Source organism: Archocentrus centrarchus, chromosome 7 (genome assembly GCF_007364275.1).
Source record: "Archocentrus centrarchus isolate MPI-CPG fArcCen1 chromosome 7, fArcCen1, whole genome shotgun sequence".
Taxonomy (NCBI): Eukaryota; Metazoa; Chordata; class Actinopteri; order Cichliformes; family Cichlidae; genus Archocentrus; species Archocentrus centrarchus.
The window spans coordinates 5,181,270-5,206,180 of NC_044352.1; the positions used below are offsets into that span (position 1 = coordinate 5,181,270).

The window sequence follows — 24,911 nt, forward strand, 5'->3', positions numbered from 1 at the left end:
TTCCCAGTTTTTCCAACATGTCTGTAAGTTGGAAACTGATAAACTCTGATGTGACATGAACCCAATATAGCCACCTACTACTAACAACACTGGCATTCCAGTGAAAGCAGGGGAAGCTGTTCAGCACAGTAATGTTAGGAAAATAATGATTGAATGAATGAATGAATGAGGTACCTCTGTTTCTTCTCTTTGTTTCTTTTTTGAGAACAAATTAAACCATCACAGGTCATCCTGAACCTATGTTCTCCAGGTTCAAGTCACCCTCAGCACCCTCTGAATCTCTCTCAGATCTGAATTTGCAGACTTACAGTTAATATTTCAGCTCAATGAACAGCTCTGTCAATCCTCGGCACATCTAAACCCATGCGAAGCTGATCTGGACCGCCATCCGAGTTTTACTACTGCAGACGACAGTAAAACCCAGCGGGGTCGACCTCTGCGTAGGTGCGCTCCGGTTGAAGGCCTGCAGGGTCTCCGAGCGACATGCAGGCGGTTGATTGTACAAACTGGAGGAGTGCAAACTGTTCCAGACATTCAACATGAAGACAATAAAAATGAGTCATTTCCCACTCTTTCATTAAGACTAAAAACTAAAATAAAGCTACCGTGAACGTGGGTTTGGTTTGATATTAAAAGTGCTTCCTTTGGAAACAAAAGACTACGGAAAACAGATTCATGAAGATCAGTGTGAAGAATCCTGGAAGAACAACTTTCTCTGTTGGACATACTTGGAACTGACTCTGATCGGAGGAACCTAGAGCTCCTCACACTGTTCAGGCATTTTAGACGGTATTCAGAATGACTCAGCTCAAATTCGTGGCCGAGTACAGTCACGATTTGGGTATAAATACTCATAGATTAGATTCACTACATGTAGGAGGCATTCTGAAAATGGATGGAAAACATTAGCCCCCCCCCCCCCCCCCCCCCCCCCCCCTTCTCTATTTATTGTCGGCTTAATGGAAAATGGGGAAGAAAACAAATGATGAGATTTCCAAGAAACCAGTTTAAGGTGCAAACCGCCGCCTCACATCATCTCTGAGGCTTTTAGTCGAGGACTAGTTTCAGTTAAGGGACCGTCAGTCAACAGGAGGAGTTAAGAGCAGGTTGAAAGTCGGGGACTGTCAGTCAGCAGCACAGCGATGAGTAAGGGACCGTCAGTCAATAATATCAGACTTTAAAGCTGTATAACAGAGACAAAACAATAAACTATCAAAATACTAAATAAAAAAAAACAGGTTATATTCCGGAAGCAACGTTTCGTTCGGAGTAATGTGTTAAGCGTTGGTTTTTAGTTCCAAACTACTCCCCCACCCCCACCCCACCCCTCCCCACGGAGACTAGCGGGACACAACAGCTGCCTTTTGATTATATATACACACACACTTTTTTATCGGTTTTTCCTTTTCATTTGTTTTTCCTAGAAAAAAAGACACTATCCATTCTCCTCTTGAGCTGTCCCTCAGCGCCAGGTTGATTTTCAACTCCAGAACTTTACAGAGTCTCCAGACAGAATCAAACAGAGAAGAAGCTGCGACAGTCCTTCCAGCTCTGTGCCACGCTTTCCTTCTATCTCAAAACGGTGTAAAAACATTACCAAGAACATCCCAGTCATACTCCTCTTCTGCCTGGTGCTGACTCAGTCCATCAGGCTATCGTTAGTCGGCCTGTTCATCAGTCCAACCAATCAGCTGACTCTTTCACTGACGGCAGTCCGTGACTCTACGGTTTCTTCTCGGCTTGGACAGGGAACAGCAGACTGTGGGACGATGTCTCTGAGCTCCCTACCCTCACCTGCTGCCTCCGGCTCTGCCCGGAGCCTAGCCCTACCATCTGCCCCAGGCACGTGACCGGCTCCGGCTACTCCAGGAGGTCCAGGAGGCATGGAGCTGGGAGGCCTTGAGGTGCTGTTTGATCCTCTGTCTCCTCCTAAAACCTCTCTGCTTTCTGATGGCATGGCTGACTCCTCTCTCCCCTCTGTCCTAACACCTTCCATGCTGACCTCCCGGCTTAAGATCAGGCTCCCTCTGCCCGGTCTTGTGGTGCTTAGGTCTTGGGGCTGTTCGCTCTGGTTTTGCTGAGCAGGGACGAGGTTGGTCCTGGTTAGGCTGGAAGATGGTCGGCTGGATGAGAGGTGCTGCACATGTGGCCTGGTAAGCTGAGAGTGGGACTGGGTGCGCAGCTGTGATTGAATCCGCTGAAAGTGTGGTTGTGCTTGGGACTGGGATTGGGACTGGGGCGGCCTAGGTTGGGAGAGAGACTGACTGGACTGCGGTCTGTATTGAGTCTGGACTTGATGTTGCGATGGGTGCCTTGTCTGTGGTTGCACTTGGTGCCTGGGTTGCAGGTGAGGTTGAGGTTGGGCTGGGGTTCTGGGCTGTGGTTGTGGCTGCATTTGGGTTTGAGGTCTGGGCTGGGATTGAGGCTGCATTTGGGCTAGGGTCCTGGACTGGGATTGAGGCTGCATTTGACCTTGGTTTCTGGACTGAGGTTGAGACTGAGTTGGGGCTGGGGTCCTGGACTGGGGTTGAAGCTGAGTTTGGACTGAGGTCCTAGCATGGGGTGACGACTGCATTTGGGCAGGGGCCCTGGACTGTTGTGTTGACTGTGCCTGGGCTGGGGTCCTGGACAGGGGTTGAGGTTGCATCTGGACTGGGGTTCTGGATTGGCTTTGAGGCTGTGTTTGGCCAGAGGTTCTGGGCTGCAACTGAGACTGAGGTTGGGCTGGAGATCTGGATTGGGACTGACTCTGAGCTTGAGTTGGGGTCCTGGCCTGGGATTGGATTTGAGGCTGAAGCGACTGTCGGGGCTGGGGTTGAGATTGCTGTTTTAGCTGGGTTTGGAGTTGAGATGGGTGCCTTGACTGGGTTTGAGGTTGAGGTGTTGTAGGGGATGTGCTTTGTGGATGTGGATGCCTTGTTTGGTGTGAATGGACGTGTAGGATGGAGGGGGACTGAGGAGGGTGTGACTGAGGTGGAGCATGCTGAGCCTGGGTTCGGTGCTGGGTTGGGGAATGGACAGATTGTGATGGGGCTTTCTGGTTGGTAGCCTGAGTCTGACTGTGGGTTTGGGATGGGGGCTGTTGGGGCCGTGGTTGTGTCAGGACATGTCGGGTAGGAGAAGACTGGGGTGCTGGGTAACGACTCTGGGCTTGGGACTCGTGGGGAAACTGGGGCTGGTGACGTGGTTGTGGGGTAGGATTTCGAGGTTCCGGCAGGGACTGAGGCGCAGATTTAGACTGTGGTCTGGGAAGAGCTTGCTGGGTGTGCTGTGACTGTTGAGAGGTGAGCTGAGGCACAGTCTGAGGCTCGACTTCAGGCCTGGACTGGCTAGAAGGTGCTGGGTGTCCAGAGGCTGGAGGAGGAGGAGGAGGAGGTTCATCCAATGTTGAGACAGAGGACTGTTGGTGGCGATGATGGTGATGGTGGTGGTGATGGTGGTGGTGATGGTGGTGCTTGTGAGGTGTTCGCTCCTTCCTTTTGTGGCTTTTTGATGGACTAATGCTACTGCTGCTACTGCTACCCCTTCCACCTAATCCCCCCTCTCCTCCTTTATCACTTACATCTTCACCTGCTTCTTCCCCTCTCATTACACCATCTCCTGTTGCTTCTCCTGTTTTGTCCTTGTGCTTCCGCCCTTTATGTGTCTTGTGTCCGTGTGGTTGGCTGTCATCTGAAGCAGAAGGCTGCTTCTGTGATTGTGACTGGCTCGGCTCAGAGGGGGCGGGCTGAGGCTCTGAGCTTGGAGCTCCTCCCGTTGTACTGCTCTCCTCCTCGGCAGTGGCCGTCTTTCCACTCTCAGATGTTGTAGCCGTTGGAGTCTGAACACTCTCCCTCTCCTCCACTGTCTCTCTCGTTTTTCGTTTTTTGATTGGCAGAGCTGTTTCCTGGACAACAGGTTTGGTGGAAGACTCCTTAGCTGCTCTCCGTTTGGCCTCAGCAGCCAAGATGGCAGCTGCAGCGTAGCTTCCTGCTGCTGAGCTACCAGAGGCTGATGCAGAGGAGGTGGATGCTGTGGCAACTGATGCTGCTGTGGAGGCTGACGCTGGTTTCCTGCCCCGTTTCTTGGGGGCAGTCTGTGGTGGAGGTGGAAGTTCCTGTTCTGATTTTCTTTTTCTGCCAGGACGGGACTTGGGTACCAGAGCAGGAGATACCTGCAAGGGTATTACCACATCAACAGGAAAAAATTGCATTAGCATTGTTGTTGTATTTTAAAAACTTATTTAAGATCCTAAAACACTGACTAGGCTGCATCCTGGATGCCTCCTAGGTAAGACGTTTTGGATATATCCTACTGGTCGGAGACTGCTGGCTTTGGAGCACTTTGGTGGCATGTCTGTTTAGACTGCTGCCACCAACAGCCAGCTTCAAATAAGCAGCACATCCATGGATGCATGGAAGTACTAACTCTACTTCCTGCCTCCACATAACTACAGTCTCTCTAATTTACTCATCATTTGCCTCTGTTTGTGAGGATCTTCTCTGGGTAGAGCCCTAAGATTTGAACCATAAAAATCACAAACATAAGTGCATGGTCAAGTCCTCAATATCCATTGTAAGACAACCTTAGGGGGATCATCACAGCAGAGGTCCAGCAAGCCCATGTAAACTGGGAAAGCCAAGTCAATATCCTGAGTCAAGATAAATCATACAGATGTGTTTTATTTTTCAAGTATAATGATTTTAATTCACTTCTATGTTAACTTTTGTTGTGTATGCCTGTATTTAACAGGCATACATTTAACAGGCAAACAGGCACAATCCACCTTCAGGCCACAACTCTGTGAAGGTACCCAAAGTCTCCTGTGAATTCCATGTCCATTCCTTTTAATGGGATATCCAGCAAGTACTTATAAAGGTGGAATTGGAGACCTTGCACACAGGTTCCTCAGCCATGTTTCTAACCTTTTTACAAAGGTGAATTTACAATCTATAATTTCCTGTTTTGATTAACTGATCACTAAGCAGTATTTACTGGCTAAAGTTGACCAAGGTAAAACCTTGGACTGTCTTTACCTGCTGTCCCACATAAAAAAAATAAATAAATCACAGGACCCCTACTCCTATCCTTGAAGGTAGTGAGCCAGAATGGCAGGACAGCATGGACCGGATGTTACTGGTTGGGAGCTGGGCCTTCATTCTTCCCTGACAGCCTTCTCCTAAACATAGACTCCTGTGTTGCCTCATATTTGATGCTCTTTACATTACACCTGAAGGTCAAGGGGGACCCGTTTTCCATTGCAGGGACTCTGAAGAGCTGCTGTTCTGAAGGTTATTGGGAAACACAAGCCAATCCACCTCAACAAGGTGGTGATTCATGGATGAGATGATGGTCTACAGGTATGATGATTTGAATAAAAATATTAGAACACCTTTTTAAATTAGCAAGTTTGTGCATGTGGACATCAGTTTTGGAGAGATGTGCATATTTTCACCTTGAAGCGTATTTCTCTCAGCATTCCTGCCTGGAAGAAGTGAACAAAATTGCTTAGGAAATGTATGTATGTATGTCTGTACACTGTGTTTCTCAAAAATGTATGAATGACTAAAAGACAGACCAATCATACCTTTGAGGTGGTGGTTGTGGTGCCAGTGGAGGGCTCTGCCTTGCCAAAAGGCATCTTGACCAGCAGTTTGCCTGGAGTTTTTTCAACCACGCGCTTCATTGCCACTCCTTCTGTAGCCTGCCTCATCTTCCCAGTGCCTACACAAACACAAAGAGATAAACGCATTCACAAAATCTACAGAAAGCCAGAAACACTCAGGAACAGCTGAGTCCAAATATTTAATCCAGTGCAACTTCTAACATCACAGCTTTCAGTACCTTTGGGCCGCCCGCGACCTCGCCCCGATGGTTTCACCACCTTTGGTTTCTTGGGTGGGCGCTTCTCACGACGGGAGGGGCTCCCACGCCCAGTAACAGTAAAGTCAAAATCATTAGGGTCGGTTGTTGTGTCTCCAACCTTCTGGAAGTAGGCAATAAGTTCCACCTTGGAACGAAATGCCTTCCCCTCCGAGCTAAACCAAAAAGAGAAAAAAAAGAGAAATTTTCATTTGGTGCGTTTACTCTTCTACATCCCAAAACCCACACACTGTCAGGGTGGGCATGGCTTACTTGATCAGGTAGACATCAAACTTCCCAGCAGAGCGTCCAGACTTTCTCTGTTTCAGTTTGCGGGTCCAGCCTTCAGGCAGAGATGGGTCATCATACAGAGGCCCTCGGTCCCGGATGATTGAGCGCCGCTGCCTAGAAGATCCTGCAGACTCACTACCGCCTGCAGACTCTGACCCTGGATCTGACGGACCGGCCACTGGCTCCGACATCTGCAAGTAAAAGGTGAGCAAAAACTTGCATCTCATCCTGAGCATGATTATGTCATGCTGTTCGACAGGTGATAAAATTTGTGTGATTCCACCTGTTCTGCTAATTTCTAATCCAGTCTTTACCTCAGTCTCTGGCTCCGCCCCTGTCTGTGGCTGCTGCCCTGCTGTTGAAGTTGTAGCTGAGGCTGTGGTCTCTGCCCCTCGGTCAGCATGACGACGTTCCCTTCGGGGTTTCTTGGTCTTGCTGTGGGACCTGCCTTTTTCCTTCATTGGGGGCTGGGGTTCAACTGGCCCTTCATCACCTTCTTGCCCCTCCTCCCTACACAAAAAACAAACAACATTATGCTGTTAACACTATGTCCACAACTTTTATAACTACAGGAATCCAAATAACTTCCTGAATACAAAGTTAATGCACACAGAACACTTTCAGATCACAGTTTGACTGGATCAGCGAGATGACGTTAGGCTTCCTTTACCCACATTCCCATTAACGGGTTTCAGAACATTTAACTCCAAGGATCTCTCAGACCTGAAAGCTGCATGAAGGATTCTTTCCAAGAAAGAACATTGACCTTTTGTATTAATAAAAAACATTTATATCATAATGAAGCTTATTCCAAGAGGAATATTTTCATGTAGGTAACTGATACTAGCAGTTAGGAGAAATTAATGATGAGAACAGGCTGCAGGCTGTACTGTTTAGGCCTATATCAGGTGATTGCTGATATGATGCTGGTGTTGGATGAATGGGCTTTGTATGCACAGGTGTCCTTGCTACACAAAGGAAAACACTGCATTCCAGAATAAGAACCTAATCCGACCTCTGAAACTGTTTTGCCTCATCTGGGGCAGGACAGCTTGTCGTCAGGGACAGAGCAATGAATACTGATTAATTCCAGCAAATTCTAGGATGTCAGGACATCTGTCCATGGACTGAACCTTAAACAAAAGTGGGTCATGGTACAAGACGACACCCCAATGCAAACAAATCATTCTATCTGTTCAAAGAAGATGTCGAACATAAATATTGTAGAAGTATCTGAGGAAACCGAGCAGCAACCTCCAGAGCTAAAAATTAAGTGCCAAAAACTGCAGTTCATCTAATGGCCACTTGAGGCTGGTTTTAAAGGAAAGACAATCTCCATAGAGTCTCATGTTAAAAGGCCCAACTTTACAGCTTTCTAAAGAAACATGTTTATAATTTTGCTACAAAAAGTAATTTTGCCCTCTATGGATACCCTCACCAGCACCACCCTCTAATCCAAATATGGTCACTTCTGGCTCTAACAAAAAATATTGTGGCAGCAAAAATGCTAACATCCAACCTTCAAATCCAAAGTCCAAAATCAATGGGTAACGACAAGGCAGCTACATCCATCTTTTATATACAGTCCATGACATCTTACAATTCCACTACTAATGCAGTAGCATGCTTCGCCCTTTAATCCCCCCTCTCACTGTTGTAGTATTTATTTTCAGTGTTCTGAACTCTGTAGACATCCCTGTGCAGCACTTATCTCGCAGCCAGCTACAAATGCTCTCTAATGCCCAAATTTGGCTCCCTGTGACTTGAATTTATCTTTAGCAAAAGAAGAGTAAGCTGAAGAGATGCTGTGACCCCCCCCCTCCCAAAGCCTTGTTCTTCCAGAGTGCCTGTCTGTTTGCTAAACATGCCCAATGTTTGCTGATTTAAAAAACAAAACAAACTAACATGGCAGTGGCCAAAGTGTTAATATTGAGTCCAAATCCAATGACAGATGTCAGTGTGGCTACCTCCATCATTTATATACAGTCTTTAGAGGAAACTCACCAACATCCCAGTGTTGAATGTGTTCTAAGCATTTAAATTGGAACAAGCAGTGCGGGGCACAACAAACCCCGCCCCCCGGCAGACGTTTTAGCTGATTTGAATGTTGTGCGTCGCACAAACATGTCACTCTCCAAACACTGAATCACTGAGATAACACAGTGGCCCTGTTGTCCAAGCCCATAATTTTCCAAAGTTTAAAAAACTAAAATAACTTTCATTTTGTGAATGAATGTGGAGTTTCCCTTGTTAAATTCAAGTAGCCTGCAAATCCAAAATCCAGATCGGGTTAGTTTCACTTTAAGCATAAAAAGATGCTTTCAATGACTGAACAAAGAAATACTATCTGCCATCAGTGCTCTCCCTCAGCCCCCTGGCAGCAGAATATTTGGATAGCACAAATCCTGTGGAAGCACAAGGTCTAGAGTACATAATTAGCAGGCCTCAGTAGATCTTAATGGGGTGCACACGAGCCTCAGTGACTTGCATATGGCTCAGTAAGAACCACTAATAAGAAATGCTAAAATCATTATGAATATAAACCACTGAAAACACTGTCAGTCTCTGTGATTGGCATTATTATGGAACTATGTTGTCCGAGATGTTTAGTAGATGCATCTACGGCCTCAATTTGAAAATCCTAGGTGACATCTTTCTCTAGTTATCGTGTTTAAAAGGTGTTCAGAAAACTTGACCTCTGACCTTGACCTTTAGCTTAAGGTCGCTGAGATTGGAACTCATCCAAGATTTTTAGTAGATGCATCTATGGTGTGAATTTGAACATCCTAGGTGACAGCGTTCTTGAGTTATTGCATTCAGAAAAATTTGACCTCTGACCCAATTATGGCAAAAATTTAATCAGGTGATCTAGGGGGTCACTCACCATCTTTCATGCAAATTTGGTATGAATCGGACTGGTAGTTTTGCAGTAATATTGTTAACAAACAAACAGACCACCAACAACACCCCGTTTCCCCCCTTCGGGGGCGGGGGCGGGGGGACGGTCCCTCGAGCCAGTATGCAAAACTTATGAACAAATACGAGAAACATTTAGCTGCACAATAGCATTGCACCAAATACCAAAAGCGCAGCATATTTGTCCTTTAATATATATGTTATGGTGGACCATTTCACTCAATAAATAAATGATGAAGTTTAATATTTTCATTACTTTTAAGACGTGTGTAAAAGTCTGACAATGTTTAAGACGTATGTCGCATTTATGCAGAAATACTGAAAATTCCAAAGGATTTACAGACATTTTCCTGCACAAGGTGAATGTTGGGATATTACACAAAAAAACGCTACTGAAGTGCTACTGAAAGTTCCTTTGGTGGATGTGACTGATTATCTGGATCAATATCAGATCCGGATAACCTTCCAAGAAACAGAGCACATGTTAATAGCAGACCTTATTTCTGATGATGGAAAGCCTGTAAGACTCCCTGCTTTTGTGTGTGTGGACCACACAGCAAATTAATTAGCTCACGCAGACTGGGGCTTTTATTGTGAAGCAACTGCAGGAAGTGCCGAGTTACAGCAAAGGACTACCCCTGAACGCACCGACAGGAAGTTTTCAACTCACACATTGGCGTGTCTTCAAGCAGTTGTAGGTTACAGTGGTGTTTTCCCCCCTCTGCAGCAGCTTTGAAGCATGAAGAGATTAACTCATCTTCCGTTAGATAAGTGTGAACTGTGCATCTCCTCCTGATGCTATTTAAACCTCACACTTTAGTGACGATGCAGTTTGTGGCCATTGCTCAGCTGAATATATCTACTCTATCTATGAAAACTTTAGATTAGCTGCATCTGAAATCAATGCAGATTAATCAGTTTTCACTTTCTTCAGTAGGCCAGATTGTTTTTTTCAAAGTATATAAAATGGTTTATGAATTGACCGACCAACCACACAAAAAGATGTCAGATTTCCTGTTTTTCTAACAGGGACCAGAGGCTGTTTCTCATCATAAGTCTGACAGTTGGAACAAGATTAACATTACTAAATAAACTCAGATGGAAACCAGAAGAGCCCAAAATCAGAGTCACTGGAGGAACTGACAGCAGAGGACAGATAGCTCTCTTCTGATTAAAAGATTAATCAGAACTGCTCATTAATATTTATGTGTTGATTGATTATTTCAGCAGCATGGGGGCTGAAGACGAGCCGGACCGGTGTTTACTTCACATTTCTTAAGGTTTTCTTAAACTTTAAATCATTTAAAAGCTTCTCTGCCCGCGAGGTTAGGGTGAAGTTCATGAATGCTGCCCTGAAAACACAATGTGCTTCTGAATGCATGAAAACAAAAACCTCAGTTTTGAGGCATCCAAGATCTATAATAGGAAAGTTTTAGTTTCTTGTCTGAAAGTTGTTGCATGCACAAGCACTTCCTCTTTTTTGCATTTTCTCCTTCTCTTTTGATTTAACTTGACAGATGTGCGCAGATGGATGTAAATGTATGTATATTAATAGCATATGGGAATGAGTTGGGATGACTTGTTTGCTCTTCCTCCTTCTGTTTCTGAATGTTACAACTGTTAACATGTCAAACTTTGTTCAAAATCTTTGCCCTCTGCTGGCTAGAAAATAAAACCAGTGTGTTAATATACACAAAAATAAATTTATATATAAATAAAGATATTTAAGTATCTGAGTGTTGTGTTTGGGTACAAAGAAAAACATTAGATATTCAGGTTTCAATCATATTCATGTGAAAGCTCATCGCTGCATTTGTAAGGTCAAGATAAACTGTCAGGTATTATTACTGTGGCACCACGACTACAGTCAAACTCAGAGTTCACCAAGTCCATACATTCATGAATTAAGTTATAAGGAGACAGGTGTAAAATATGTGGCCAGCCTTTAGTAGGCCAAGCCAAGAAAATCCCACAATAGTCAAAGTTGAGCGAGTAAAAATCCAAACATGAATTTACAATAAAAGAGGAGGGGGCAAACGGATAATCTGACAAAGGGGAGGACAACCTGTGTGATGAGAAATACAATAAAATCAAACAACAAACAGGTCAAACTACTGAGGGAAACGTGAGCAATCCCAAAGGAGGGAAAAAGTGCAAAAGCAGGAAGTAAATCCACGAGACACCTGGGAAAAATTATCCTTCAAAGTAAAACAGGAAGTAACCAAAAGACTAATAACAAACCGAAAAATGAAGACTAAAGAGAACCAGCAAACAAGATTGAAACAGCGATGTTATCTTACTGGTCAAAAACCATAGGTGGATGGGTTGTGGTAGACAAGAAATATTGCTCACAATACTACAAGAAAGAAGTTAAAAGCATGTGTCCTTTTTTTAATGCAACAGTTCGCTGACAGCTAATTTGGTTACTAAAGCCCCACAAAGTCCGCTCATACACAGACAGGTTTTACCAAAGCCTCACTACATAGGTAGCTAACAGTTACACCAGTAGGATAACAAGTAGGATTCAGAGCATGAGGTCAAGAGTTTGAGTCCATGGTAGGTTTTTTTGTTTTTGCCTTGGCATTGCTGTTTCATTTGAACACAAACTTTCTTTTTTTTAGAAATTCTAGAAAGGTTGTAAAAGTACTTTGGTGCAACTTTGATTATGGTACGGTTATTCGGCGCTGAAATGTTCAACCCCATCTCAAAAAAGTAAAATGGTCCAGAAAAAGCAGCCTGTTTGTTCATATTCATCAATGCAAATTTACACTTTTTTGTGATAGCATGACTTTGAAAGTAATGTATTTCAAGGGGAAGCATATTTTAAGTCTTCAGTACGAACTGTGTCCAGACAAATCAGGCAACCATAAAATTAGAGCTTTAAATGATGTGGCAAAACATAACCAACTTGGTTTTAATAATTAAAAAAAAATAATTAACAATGTATCAAAAATAATACAAAGGAAATCTAACATGAATTTGGGTCTGCCAACAACCCCTCGAGCCTCCACGTTTGGACTTCTTTGTCCTTTGAAACTATAAATAAATTATAATTTTGTGCACATGAACACAGACCTGTACTAGACCAGACTGATGAAAAATTGTGTTCACAGATGTGAAAATAAGAGAAGATTTATGTCCAGAAACACAAATCAATAGAAGTCACTAATATTTCACAAACTGCTGTGAGACCGTTAAAATATTTGCAAGAAACACAGGAGGTACAGGAAGAAGAAATAAACACCAGAAAAAACTATGTTAGTGGACACCACAAAGGCCCTGATAAGACAACAGCTTAAATAAAAATGAATATTTTTGTTTTTCAGCTGCTCTTGTTAGCATTCACCGCAGCAAATTATATTATTCTACCACTTCCTGTCCTCTCCATCTTCCTCTGTCTCGCCAACCACCTGCATGTCTTCTTTCACATCAATAAACCTCCTGTTTGGCCTTCCTCGTTTGCCTTGTAGCTCTTCTTCAGCATCCAGCTCCCAATAATCCTCGATCACACTTTACTAATCATACAATAAAGTGTTTCAAAAGTGATTAACAACAACAAGCAAACCAAAAGCACCAGCAGAGCTTGAATATTTCACACAGTAATGTTTTGAAGTTGCAGCAGTCTAAAATCCTGACAGAAGCTGGAAAAAAAGCTGAGTTCAGATGAGACCGATGAGTCTGAGCAGCTGACTGATTAGTCTGATCTTCATGGGGCTTCAAGGCCGCGATGACAGAAAACAAAAAACAAGAAGAGTTTTTGGACCAAATAATTCTCCAGGTCACTTTGGGCAATCTTGGAATCCATCTGCTAGTCTGCTGACTTAACCTCTGAGGGTCAATTTTACAGATCCTCCAGTTTAGCCCGAGGACATTCGGGCCAAGATGTCCTCTTCCAGCCAACGGTCATTTTTTAAAAATGCAGACACATTAAAAAACAAAAATAATAAAAAGTTAAACTGTCATCAAAAGACAGCCAGAGGTTTTAAAGTACCTCGTTTTCTCTCCGCACAGACTGTTTACCATGAAAACCTGTTCTAACCTGTGATTGGTCAATAGCTATCAGACTGTAAGCAGATATCAAAAATCTGGTTCTCTTTAAGTAGCCCCTTAACTGGACACGTCCTGTCCGCAGGACGGTTGTAGTTTGCTTTATATGGCAGGCTAGACCCTCCCATTTTGATTGACACCTCATTTGGACAATCATGTAACTGGCTGCACCAAATCACCTGACAAAGCTACGTGACGCCCTCTGGTTATTATTGGCTCTGTGAAACCCATTTCACAGACCATTTCAAATTTTAATTTATTTCTTTGATGTTTCACCTTTTAAATGTATTACTGCATATTATTTGTAGTGTTGATTACATCTTGTAATCCGCTTGTTAGTCATCGGTGAAACGCACTGAACTGCACTAACTGGTGCTCTACAAATAAAGTCTGACTGACCTCTCTGAGCTCATCCAGTCTTGTTTCCTTTGTCTAAGAAAGATCACAAAAGTTAAAAATCAGCTGTCGCCCAATAATGTGGAACTTTTAGTACACACTAATTTTCTCCCTTCTAGATAACTGGAGCTCAGGTTTTATGTGCTGCCACAGCTGGTAATAAAAACTAGCGGACATGTGCACATCACCCAGGGCTGGACTGGGACAAAAAATCGGCCCTGGCATTTTTGGCTTAGACCGGCCCGCAACTATGTCTTAGAAGCATTTGACACTGTTTTACTCTTATTCAGTGTGGGCATACCTTTTGCTAATAATCCTTTTATACTTTTTTTTTAAACTTACTTTAGTAATGCTTAAATTGCAAAGCTTTGACGTATCATTTAGTTTTTTTAAAATCTGTTATTTCACCTGCTTGAGGGCTTTTTAAAACATGTTTAACCAGCACAGAGGCTACAAATTCAAACTACTGTGCAGCCTTTCAACACACCTTTAACCTAAATATCTAAAATGCTATGATGCAGCCTAAAATGGACACTTGTTGCTCATCCAACACTTCTCGGCCTTGACCGTTTGCTATTTTATCAGATTAAGGTGCCGTGGCTGGAGTGGTGGCCTAGGGGAGAAGAAGAAGATCGGCACTGAGAGGACCCTGGTTCAAATCCTCGGGCTGGCATCACTGTGGGTCCCTGAGCAAGCCCACCCCCCCAGGTTGCTCCCCGGGCGCCCTTTGGCTGCCCCCTGCTCCATGCTGTGCTGTGTGTACTACATACTCCATGTGTGTGATGGGTTAAATGCAGAGAATGAATTTCACTGCATGTAAATGTATGTGACAAATAAAGCTCTTTCTTTCTTTCTTTCAGATTTGGGGAAATATGCAAATGTAAATAAATATTGATATTAATCAATCGCCATTGCTGATCACACTGCTGCTGTCTTCACCTACAGCAGGGCCTGCCCAAGCCTTGAAGGGGACCTAAGCAATATTTGATTTGGGGCCCCCTTCATACCACTTCATTGTCCCCTGAACTTAATTGTTATTAATGCTGGAGGGTTAAAGTTGATTTTTTTTTTTTTAGGATATATTACAGTTTCAGCCTTTTCAATTCAATTTTTCAATTCAGTTACATTTTATTTATACAGTGCCAACTCACAACAAACAGACATCTCAAGGCACTTTATAGTGTAAGGTAAAGACCCCACAATAATTACAGAGAAAACCCATCGTTCATCCTAATCTTAAAAATAGAGAGGGTGTCTGTCTCCTGAATCCAAGCTGGGAGCTGGTTCCACAGAAGAGGGGCCTGAAAGCTGAAGGCTCTGCCTCCCATTCTACTCTTAAGTATCCTAGGAACCACAAGTAAGCCAGCAGTCTGAGAGCAAAGTGCTCTGTTGGGGTGATACGGTACTATGAGCCAATGAAAAGAAGCCAATATGGGAGAAATCTGCTCTCTCTTTCTAGTCCCTGTCAGTACTCTAGCTGCAGCATTTTGGATCAGCTGAAGGCTTTTCAGGGAGCTTTTAGGACAGCCTGATAATAATGAATTACAATAGTCCATCCTAGAAATAACAGATGCATGAATTAGCTTTTTAGCATCAGTCTGAGACAGAAATATTAGAGTGTAGCCTACTCATTAAATTAGTGTTGTTACAAGTGTACAAATCTGGACAGTTAGAATAGTCTCTTCTTTCTTTTAGGAAATTGGCATTTGTAAAAACTTAAAACAAACCAAAAAAGTTTCATGACAAATGTGGGCGAGCTTTGGGGGCCCCTGGTGGTCAGGGGGCCCTATGCAGCCGCATATGTCGCCTATGCCTCTGGCCGGCTCTGCCTACAGCCTGCTGTTGCTGCAGCATTACTGTTACAGAGGACGTGGAGGCTACAGCAGCAAACATGTCTGTGATCTTTACACATTTTGTAGCATCTACAGCGACACTCTTCAATTTCTTCGCACGTTAACTTCTCCGCACCTCCTTTCTGCCGCTTCGGTTTCTCCATATTGTCTCTCCTTCAACACACGCGATAAACACTGAAACTACTAGTGGGAGTAGTTTCAGTGTTCTGCACCACGCAGAGAAAGGGTGGGGCCGCTTTCATCCTATATCCTGATTGGTTCTGTCCACTGTCTATATTGAAGATGGGCCAATGGGCCGCCCCCTCTAAATTGTGGGCCGGTCCCTTAGAAAAAAAAAGGGACGCCCGATTGCCAGTCCACCCCTGACATCACCCCTATTCTAGCCTCCCTTCACTGGCTTCCAGAAAATTTTTGAATTAATTTTAAAATTGTAATAATCACATAGAAACTCTACGTGCCCAGGCTCCTGCAGATTTGCTGAGACCTCATTCGGCCTCTACGACCAGTCAGTGTCTTTTAAGTGTCCTGCACTTTTCTTTGATATTGTAGTGCCTAAACTCTGTAACAGGCTTCCTCAGACCATCAGGTTTGATGGATCAGCCTTGTTTTAAACAGCTCCTGAAAACTCATTTGGTGTCCATGTTTCAAATGAGTTTTCAAACATGGAGAACCACAAAAACTGCCGCGGGCAAAGTCCAGACTTTGGCAAACCAGTACCTGCGCTGAATCCTCGCAACCTGATGGCTGAAAAAAATAGCGTCAGCAGACAGAGCAACAACCCATGAAAAAAGGGAAGGTAGGTGGGGATGGCTCAGGGATACGGCGAGAAAGCCGGCAACAAACAACACAAGACAGCCGGGACCATGTGGCAGACGTCAAAGCGACTGGACTGGGGTGGGATCGGGTGGTAAAGGAAGCTCAGGACAGATGTTGCTGGCAGGCAGATGTTGATGGTGTACACTCCGGCAGGAGCAAAGGCTCCAACTTAAAACTAATTTATATATGTTAGCATTTCTTTAGACATTCATATTTTACTTTTGGCTGTAGTTCTCACCAATACATGCATAGGAACATGAACGTGTGTTTGTGTGTGCTGTATGTTGGGATGAGTACAGTTCTTAAATATCTAATTTCTGACTGCTATGGCAATAGATAAGGCATAAAACCAATGAAGACACGATATGACATGATCGTGTGACAGTACAGTGGCAGTTTTTCTTTTCTTTTTCCTTCACCTCTGTAATGTGACATAACAGTATGTTGTACAATTCTATGTTCTTTTGTTTGTTAGTGAAAACACAAAACTAATAAAACTGTGTTTAAAAAAACTCTTCCAAACTCTGAAACACTTGCTTCTTATTATTTAGATCATGCAATGTGACTCCATCAATAAGGATGTGGCATTTCTGATACAAGCCGGACTAAATGATGGTTAACCTCACTCATATATTGATGAATCAGTCAGCCTATAGTGAACATAACTGGATGAATATGAAGGTTAAAAAAAATGTCATGAAATTTGCCTGGTTTGTTTTCACTTTTTAAAAATGTCTTTTATATATATATATATATATATATTTCCACCAACCCCTTCAGACCATTTTTAGGTTTATAAAAGCCTTATATTAGCTAAGTGTCAGAAAAAAAGAGGTTTCATGGTTCTCACTGGCAGAGACTAGGCCTTGCTAACCAGCATTGCTTAGCCTACTGAAATGGAAAGATGCAAGTTTAATGACAAAAAATTATCAACGACTCTAAGTGGTTAAAGTCAGTGCTTAGAAATGCTTACATCTTTCTTTTTTCCTTTTAGCATTAATAAACACGTTCTTAAACTTGACCAGATGCTTTCATTTTACCTTACAGTTAATTCTGAACTGACATCAAGGAAAGTTTTCACCTTAGATTTTTATATCCATTGTAAATTTGGTCTTAAGCTTAATTTAATAATAATAATAAAAAGTCTTTACAGGCCTATTCAAGCTGTTGCTGGACGGTAAGAGCGTGACACATCGAAAGCTCTGAATAACATCGAGGAGGTTAATAAGGTGGACAAGGCTAAAATTTTCTTGTTAAATCATTTTCTTGTCTGGAGCAAACCACCAGTGCAGACAGGCCTAAAGAAAAGAGAAAAAGAGTGCTCCTCCAGCAGCCAGCTGGTGGGAATAGTTGGTTAATGCTGACATGATGCCCATGCTTCAAAACAGCACTATATCTGAACCAGAGGCAGCCAGACTGCTTGGAAGGCGATGGAAGCAAGGTGTACGGAGGTGTGTGGTAATGGAGTGCCAACACTCCACATGACACCATGCTGGGTCCAGATAATGCAAATAGACCGTAATAATAGGGTCAGAAAAAGAACTGAAGGCAGCCACATGACAAAAAGGAAGGCTAACACGTTGTAAAAGCTGACCATCCACTGGCGTACAAGTCACAATCACATACATTGTGACTTTATTGAGTATTTAGGCTAAACAAAGTCTGGTTTTCACTGTCAGTCCATTACTCTAGATTCTGTTCTATTTTTAATGCTTAGACACTTAGAGCCTTTTTTCCCCCCAACAACTGAGATCATCCCCTTTCTGGCAGTGCAAACAGATAAAGAAAAGGTAGTATTTCCTCCAAGAGTCTGAAGAAATATTTAAAAAGTTCCTGCTGACTTAATGTCTGAATGTTCGTGGGGCACGAGCAACCAGAACCAGCCAGATCCAAGGAGATTCAGCATCTCTGATTTCACTGATTTCACTGTCGACTGAACCAGAACATCAAACAAGAATCTAAATGTGAACCTGGTGTCTGCTCCTAAACTTTGAAGACCACCTTCCGCCACCCGTCACCAACCTGCAATCCTCTGTAATGCTCAGGTTAAAAGGATTGGGACTGCTGCCTTAAACGCTGCTTTCTAGTGGCCAGCAGGGGGCGACTCCTCTGGCTGTAAAAATGAGTCAGACTCTATAGAACTCAATGAGAAAAAGCTCTTCCTACTGCCAGCAATGTTGCAGGTATTTATGCTTGTGCTGCATTACGTGTTAGTTACCGTTAATTATCATGCGGGAAACATACGCCGTAACCTGACCTGCACCTCCCAAGAAATGTAACTAGGGCAACGCAGCCCGCAACAATCGTGACTGGCCTGTTCAGCACCATCAGTTCCTCACGTGCATTTCTGGCTACTTTTACGGTGCAGTTTTTTTATTTTAATCAATGAGAGAATAAAAATCAGCATCTCAATATAAGGAATAATAACCATAGTATCAATATAAGGAATCACAGATGTCAGCAAATTCCTGGAGGGAGACTAAAAAAACATAAAAGTATCACACAGAAGATGGGTCAGTTTTTTTTTTTTCTCTATATTCAAGCTTTAATACCTGTGAAACCATTTACCTGATTTGGACTGCTTTAAAGAATATTGTGTGCTTTGAATGTGAGAAGCTCTGAACTGCAAACCTGTGGTTTCTACAGGCTTCCGAATCTGCTGTCACAGATCTCACATCCAAATATCTTAGAACTTCAACCAATCATTCTACGTTAACCTGAGTCCATTTTCAGAGAGGCATGGTACCAGATATTTACCCTAAAACATTTCAAGGACCCAGCTCAAGTAATTGGATAATTCTGTTTTAAAATGGTGCCCCATAAACAATTCTAGGACAACATCTAAAAACAGCTCAACCTTCATGCCTTGAAATTGTTTTTTGTTTTGTTGCAAAAACTAATGATATTAGGGGTCGGAAATGTTACATAATTCCTTTTAAGACATGCATATTTCCACTGGAATTTTTTTTCCAGGGAAATCTGAGATGGTCAGGCAGGAGGCAGCTGATGACCCACAGGTTGCGTCTGAAATTATCCACAAATTCACTCTTCCCTGTATCAGGAATTTTATATAGGGACACTACTCGGGTCATTTTAATTATGTTCCTGCTGTCACAACGTAACAGATCAGCATCGGCTAGATTAACAAAGACTGAGGTGCATTTCTGTCACAGATAATATACTGCAGTATTTTCTCACATTAATAATTACAAGCATTTTCTGACAGCTTGCATACAGACGTGCGGCTGTCTTTCCTTTTGTCAGCCCATCTTTTTTACTCTGACGGGATGAAATGTCTGGGTAGTGACCATCCACGCTGCTCCTTGTATAACACTGTGAGTGCACCATATAATAGGCTGTAAAAAGAGTGGTGAACTCACCACACAGAGAGCCACAGATATGTGTACAAACATGTCTGCGCAATTAAAAATCGAGGCAACCGCAAATTAATTAATGAGCACGTGAGATGTACATATTTAAACAGGTGATATCCCAAAGCAAAATAACAGAAAAGCAGCCTGAAATCTGACAAAATTATCACTTTGTTACACTTTCGCTCTCACATTTTAAACCAGGCAAACACGAGACAACAGAAATCATCTCTACATGTGTGCTGACTCAGCAGGGATGACAATAAATGGGAAAGGTTGGGAATAATTATTTGAAAATGCCACAGAATGCCTGAGTGTTGCAATGCATTCAAGAATCCAGTTTTTAACTGGCACCTGGTGCTTGATTTGTGTGTTTCTCATCATAATTTGATGCAGAAAACAACCAAACTGGTTTATAAAAGAATTCAGCAGACTGCAGGAAGTGAAGTGTATAACCTCAGAATTGGACTCAGGGGTGTGTCCAGAGATGGAGCTGGGGTGGCACTGCCCCCCCCTCTCTCCGAGAGTTGCTTTTGAAAGACTGGCTGCAGCTGTAAAATTTAAGAAGCTATAAACCAAATAATTTTTTTTTTTAAATCCCAAATTACTGAGCATAATGCTGAATAATTATATCATACAGACATATATTTGGCCTACATGTCTGAACAATGAAGTGCCATGACTGTTGTGATTCAGGTATATATGCAGTGGCTCATTCATCAGACTGTTTATTTAATAAAGAGTATTTTCTCTGTTACTTTGGATGGGCATTAAAGGCTATGGTGATCTGGGATTTATTTAAACTTCATCCTGAATGTGGACTTTACTTTCATGCTGGCTCTTTTGTCATGACAATAATTCCAACTTATCCACGTAAAATCCTACAAAGCCAGTCTACATAAATGAACACCAGTAAACATTTGCACTAGCACAAATAGGACAAAAAATAGGAAATGCCCCTGAACTGGCATTTCTCATTATACAGCTTTAACAAATGAATTATATTTTGTGCACAGACTGGAAAAGTCCTCATTACAGATTATATTATTGGACCATAATTACTGATCCATTAATGTGTATATCACTTTAAATGGACATGATTTCATTTAGTGTGGATACTGATTCAGCAAATTATTTCAGCTGATTCAAATGTGCCAGCTTGTGTCAGTTGGTGAGTTCAAACCAAATATTCTGATTGGCTGATCCCATTAGAGGCTATTCAGGCCCATTTCTGATTGGTGGATTACAATTCAACAGGCAACCGATGTGGCCAGACCAAAGGCAAAGACAGACAACCACACGCTCACATCCACATCTACAGCCAAGCCCCAAGATAGTGAGAAGTTATTCAAAAGTTTGTCAGATTTTCCAAATATAAACCCCAAGATTCATCTTTCCAGAATAAAAGTATCTAGATAGTCACAGAAATCTTTAAATGAAGCATTAAAGTGTCCTATTTTCAAAAAGAAAAACCCCACTTAGTTACATGAATTTACCAGGATGCTTTAAATGGGTGTCCTCTAAAATTAAAGTCTCCAGTTAATTGTAGGAATTTAAAAGAATGCACTAAAGTGTGCTATTTTCAAAATGAAAGCCATCAGCAATGGAAAGTTATCCAGATGATGAAAACTATCTCAGAAACTTCAAAATAAAAGGACAGTTAAGTGAAACACTTGAAAAAGCAATCTATCTGGCTGTGTTCATGAACTGTGACATGTTTTCATGACAGCACAAATTTGAAACCAGTGTATTTCAATAGTAAATATATTTCGTGTCCGCAGCATGTATGCTGCCCAGAGGAAGTGGGGACGGCAACCAGGAAAACAGAGTTAAGGGAAGTGGTGACCGGTGCATTTCAGCCCAGACCAAAAACTTTGATTTAAACCTAATCTAAAGGTCTAGCCTTTATTACAACAGAAGAGTGGAGAGAATACAGCAGGAAAAGACACGCAGGCCTCAAACCCGCGGCTCTGTGTTACTCATACAGCAGATGGGCCACCCGCTCAACCCAGTGAGCTAAACCAGCACCCACAACATCATTTCTAATGCCTAATGCTAACCAAGTGCTTTTTAATGAGAGTACATGTTTTAAATAATAATCTGTCCCACAGGAAACTCAAACTGTGGTCTAAATAAAAACCGTGTGAACATGAACGACATCAATCTATGGAGGCTTTTTTCCGCCACAGACAGAAAAAAAATTTGGTGTCTGTAAGTCAAAATTTTGGGTTAGTATCCTGAAATGTCAACTTATTTGGTAGTAACTCGAAATTTCAGTCAGTCAGTTGAAAATCTGAGATACAGTACCAGTCAAAAGTTTGGACACACATCCATTCATATGGATGGGTCAGTGTGTCTGTACATATCTCAAAATTTTGACTTAGCTCTGCCTGGCGATATTTTTTTTTTCCCCACTGGCAGAAACGAGTTTTCATATAAATCAGTACATATGAGACCGATGAAAAATCCTGCTCAGGGACACACAAGAAAGTTACTTTTGTATCCAGAAACACAAATAAATCAATTACAGGGCATGACCTTTTGGTTTGGTTATGGACGCTGCGTCTGAAGCATGAACGTTAGCGTTTTGACTGAAGACATGCTGACTTTTGGGAGCCAGAAACAACTTTATATAGATGTAAGACGGTGTGGTTATTTATCAATGTACAGATACACATACCTGCTAATTAGTGCTAAGTAACTGACTATTTAAACAACAAATCTAAAGTTATAATAAAAAATTACACCAGTCGGTTATGATGACAGGGGAAACTAATCACAGAGGCTGACACTGACTTTTTAAATATTTTTAATGCTGTAAAGTTGGGCATTGTAACAGGGGAGGCTATGGGGATGGCCTCACTTTTGGCATCAGCTTCAAGTGGAAATGCAGCTTGTGGTACCTCCATGCTCGCTTTATTTTTGCCGCTTGTGTTTTTTTGTTTTTTTTTCTTTTGGGGGGGGGCATGGCGTGGCACTCCACCCCAACCCCAACCTCTGGACACACCCCTGGATCACACAGGAAACTGTTGTGTTTTTATTCTGACTAACGCTGCCGTGATATGCTGTGTGTGTTCATGTACAGGTGTATGATGGTAGTGACGCTGTGGAGACACAAACATTTCGGTGAGCGTTGGTGCTGCTGAAGCTGCAGGTGGAGGTGAGGAGCAGGAAGTGAGCTGCTGAAGAAACTGGGACACACACACGCACACACAGTGACAGGTTCTACTCCCGCCTGCAGTTAGAAACATACAAAAAGTGGCATACACTGAGATCTGTGTGGCTCAGCGGCACTGAGGCAGCTGCCCGCTAACAGGCTAATGATGTGTTTCGGCCCCCTTTGGGTGGAGGCTCCGGGTGCAGTGAGGGAGGTTAACCCGGGTTACTGGTGAGTGGGATTAACCCGGGTTAGTGATGAGCAATGTGAACAGCCGGACCCTCCTCTCATGAGAACACTGTGTGTTTGCTAACCAGCTAGCAACCGTTAGCTCCTGTCTGTCAGACGGGGCGCGGGAGGAGGGGTACACCCTCACCGCTAAGCCGAGGCTGGGGTATTTGTGACAACTCCCCGGCCTGACTTCCAGGGGAGTTGTGGTAAAGTCAGAGCGGCCCGGCAGTGCGCGGAGGATGGGCTAAGCTAAAGCTAAGCTCCGCAGCTAAAGTACAGGCTGAGCAGTAAGTTGGTGACGTATTCCTGCTAACCCCGCTCCGCCGCGACAGGCCGGGGTAAAAATCAACGCACTTTCACTTCGATAAAACACACGACAGAAACGGCTGTCGGCCGTCGGAGCGGCGGTGGCGGCGGCGCGGTAAGGGAGGATAAATGTAAAAAGCCACTTACAGTCTCTCCTCTCCGCTCTCCACGGCGGCCATTTTTATTTAAATAAATAATTTTATATTAAAAAAAAGCTCCAAACATCTCTGCTCCCTCCTGCTGCACCCCGCCCCCTCCGACTCCATCTCCAACCGCCGTCAGCCGCCAAACACCGCGAGATGTACTCCGACATGGGGTCAACAGCGAGGTGCAGGGGCGGTGTAGTCCCGCGAGAAGACAGTCCAAGTGAGACGTTCAGGTGCCCTCTGAATTCTGGAAAAATGACAAGCGGCAAAATGTTAGTGTCAGTAACGCAAATAATATAGACATAGACATAGACAAACTTTATTGTCATTCAAAATTGCACCATACAGTGCGCATTAGAACGAGATTTCGTTGCTATAGGCTCGGATTAAATTTGGAGGAACTGCAGCAGTGATGTACAAAGAGAAAATTACTAAATAAATAACCTAGTTAAAAATAGAGTATATGTATATACATACACACACATATACATATATACACACACACATACATATTTACATATTTAAGTATAAATCTATCTTCATATATATATCATACACATATACATACTATAATATATATAGATAGATACACAATAATATATAAGATATAATATATGCATATATGTGTATTTTCATACATATATGTATGTACCTATGTATGAAAATATAGTGATATATTATTTACACAAAACAACATTGAAGTCATGATAAATGATTATCATACAGATGAACATTTTTAAGATACTGTTTTTACTGTTTTGACCCCTTTTTAAACAATCTTCAACCTTTATAAGAACGTTTAATTTTTTTTAATATGCTCTATTTTATGGACATATTTTCTCACACACAAATCTATAGTTTTAGAATGTATTTCCCAACTCCATTAGAATTTCTCATGCAATGGGGAGTGGGCCATGCTCAAGGCCTCCACTTTAGAAGGAGCTATGGTCAGGAAATCAGGCCCATTGTGGCAGAAACCTAAGAGCCTGTTGGCTGATGCTGTTGGTGAACAAAGTCAGGTTGAAGGAGGCCTTCGTTGACCCGGGGCAGGGGTCGGCAACCTGTAATCCGGAAAGAGCCATTTGAACCCGGTTTCCACGGAAAACAAAACAGTGAGAGTCGCAAATACTAGCGGAAGCAGGTAGCGGCTACCGCGAGTGACGCATATATTGAGAAACGAAAATAAATAAAATGATTTTAATATTTCAAGATCACAATAATGTTCCAATTTAAAACTACAACAAAAACCGAACTGACAAAAATAAAATTCACTTCGATTGGATACTTATAATTTCCTTCCGGGAGCCGCACAGAGCCGCAGATTAAGCCTGGATGAGCCGCGGGTTGCCGACCCCTGACCTGGGGGACACTAGATACGCATTGGAAGACCAGAAAGACTGTAGTTTTGGCTGTTAAAGAGGAGTTTGGAAAGCCATGCAAAAGGACTTTTGGTTAGCCTGGAAGAGCCACTCAAAGGAAAACAGGTGTGCTCTAATGGTTTTTGTCTATAGACGATAGCTGGGTTTGTACTGAAATGAGC

General features: G+C 42.8%; 1 protein-coding gene across 1 annotated transcript; it reads right to left on the reverse strand.

Moving 5' to 3' along the window:
- Positions 1 to 1,349: 1,349 nt before the first annotated feature.
- mecp2 (methyl CpG binding protein 2) lies at positions 1,350 to 23,491 on the reverse strand. The gene is made up of 6 exons (XM_030733736.1): positions 23,373 to 23,491; positions 6,447 to 6,642; positions 6,115 to 6,323; positions 5,824 to 6,017; positions 5,567 to 5,703; positions 1,350 to 4,153 (listed from the first exon to the last, which is right to left on the reverse strand). Exons 1-6 carry the CDS (start codon positions 23,402 to 23,404, stop codon positions 1,688 to 1,690), a joined length of 3,234 nt encoding a protein of 1,077 aa, XP_030589596.1. The 5' UTR covers positions 23,405 to 23,491; the 3' UTR covers positions 1,350 to 1,687.
- Between the last annotated feature and the right edge of the window lie 1,420 nt (positions 23,492 to 24,911).

Excerpts from the sequence above, each read along its gene's own strand:
- mecp2 (XM_030733736.1), bottom strand. The coding sequence starts at position 23,404 with ATGGCCGCCGTGGAGAGCGGAGAGGAGAGACT. Across the intron at positions 6,324-6,446 it reads GGGCGGAGCCAGAGACTGAG|ATGTCGGAGCCAGTGGCCGG; the intron begins GTAAAGACTGGA and ends TTTTACTTGCAG. Across the intron at positions 4,154-5,566 it reads CCACAACCACCACCTCAAAG|GTATCTCCTGCTCTGGTACC; the intron begins GTATGATTGGTC and ends ATACCCTTGCAG.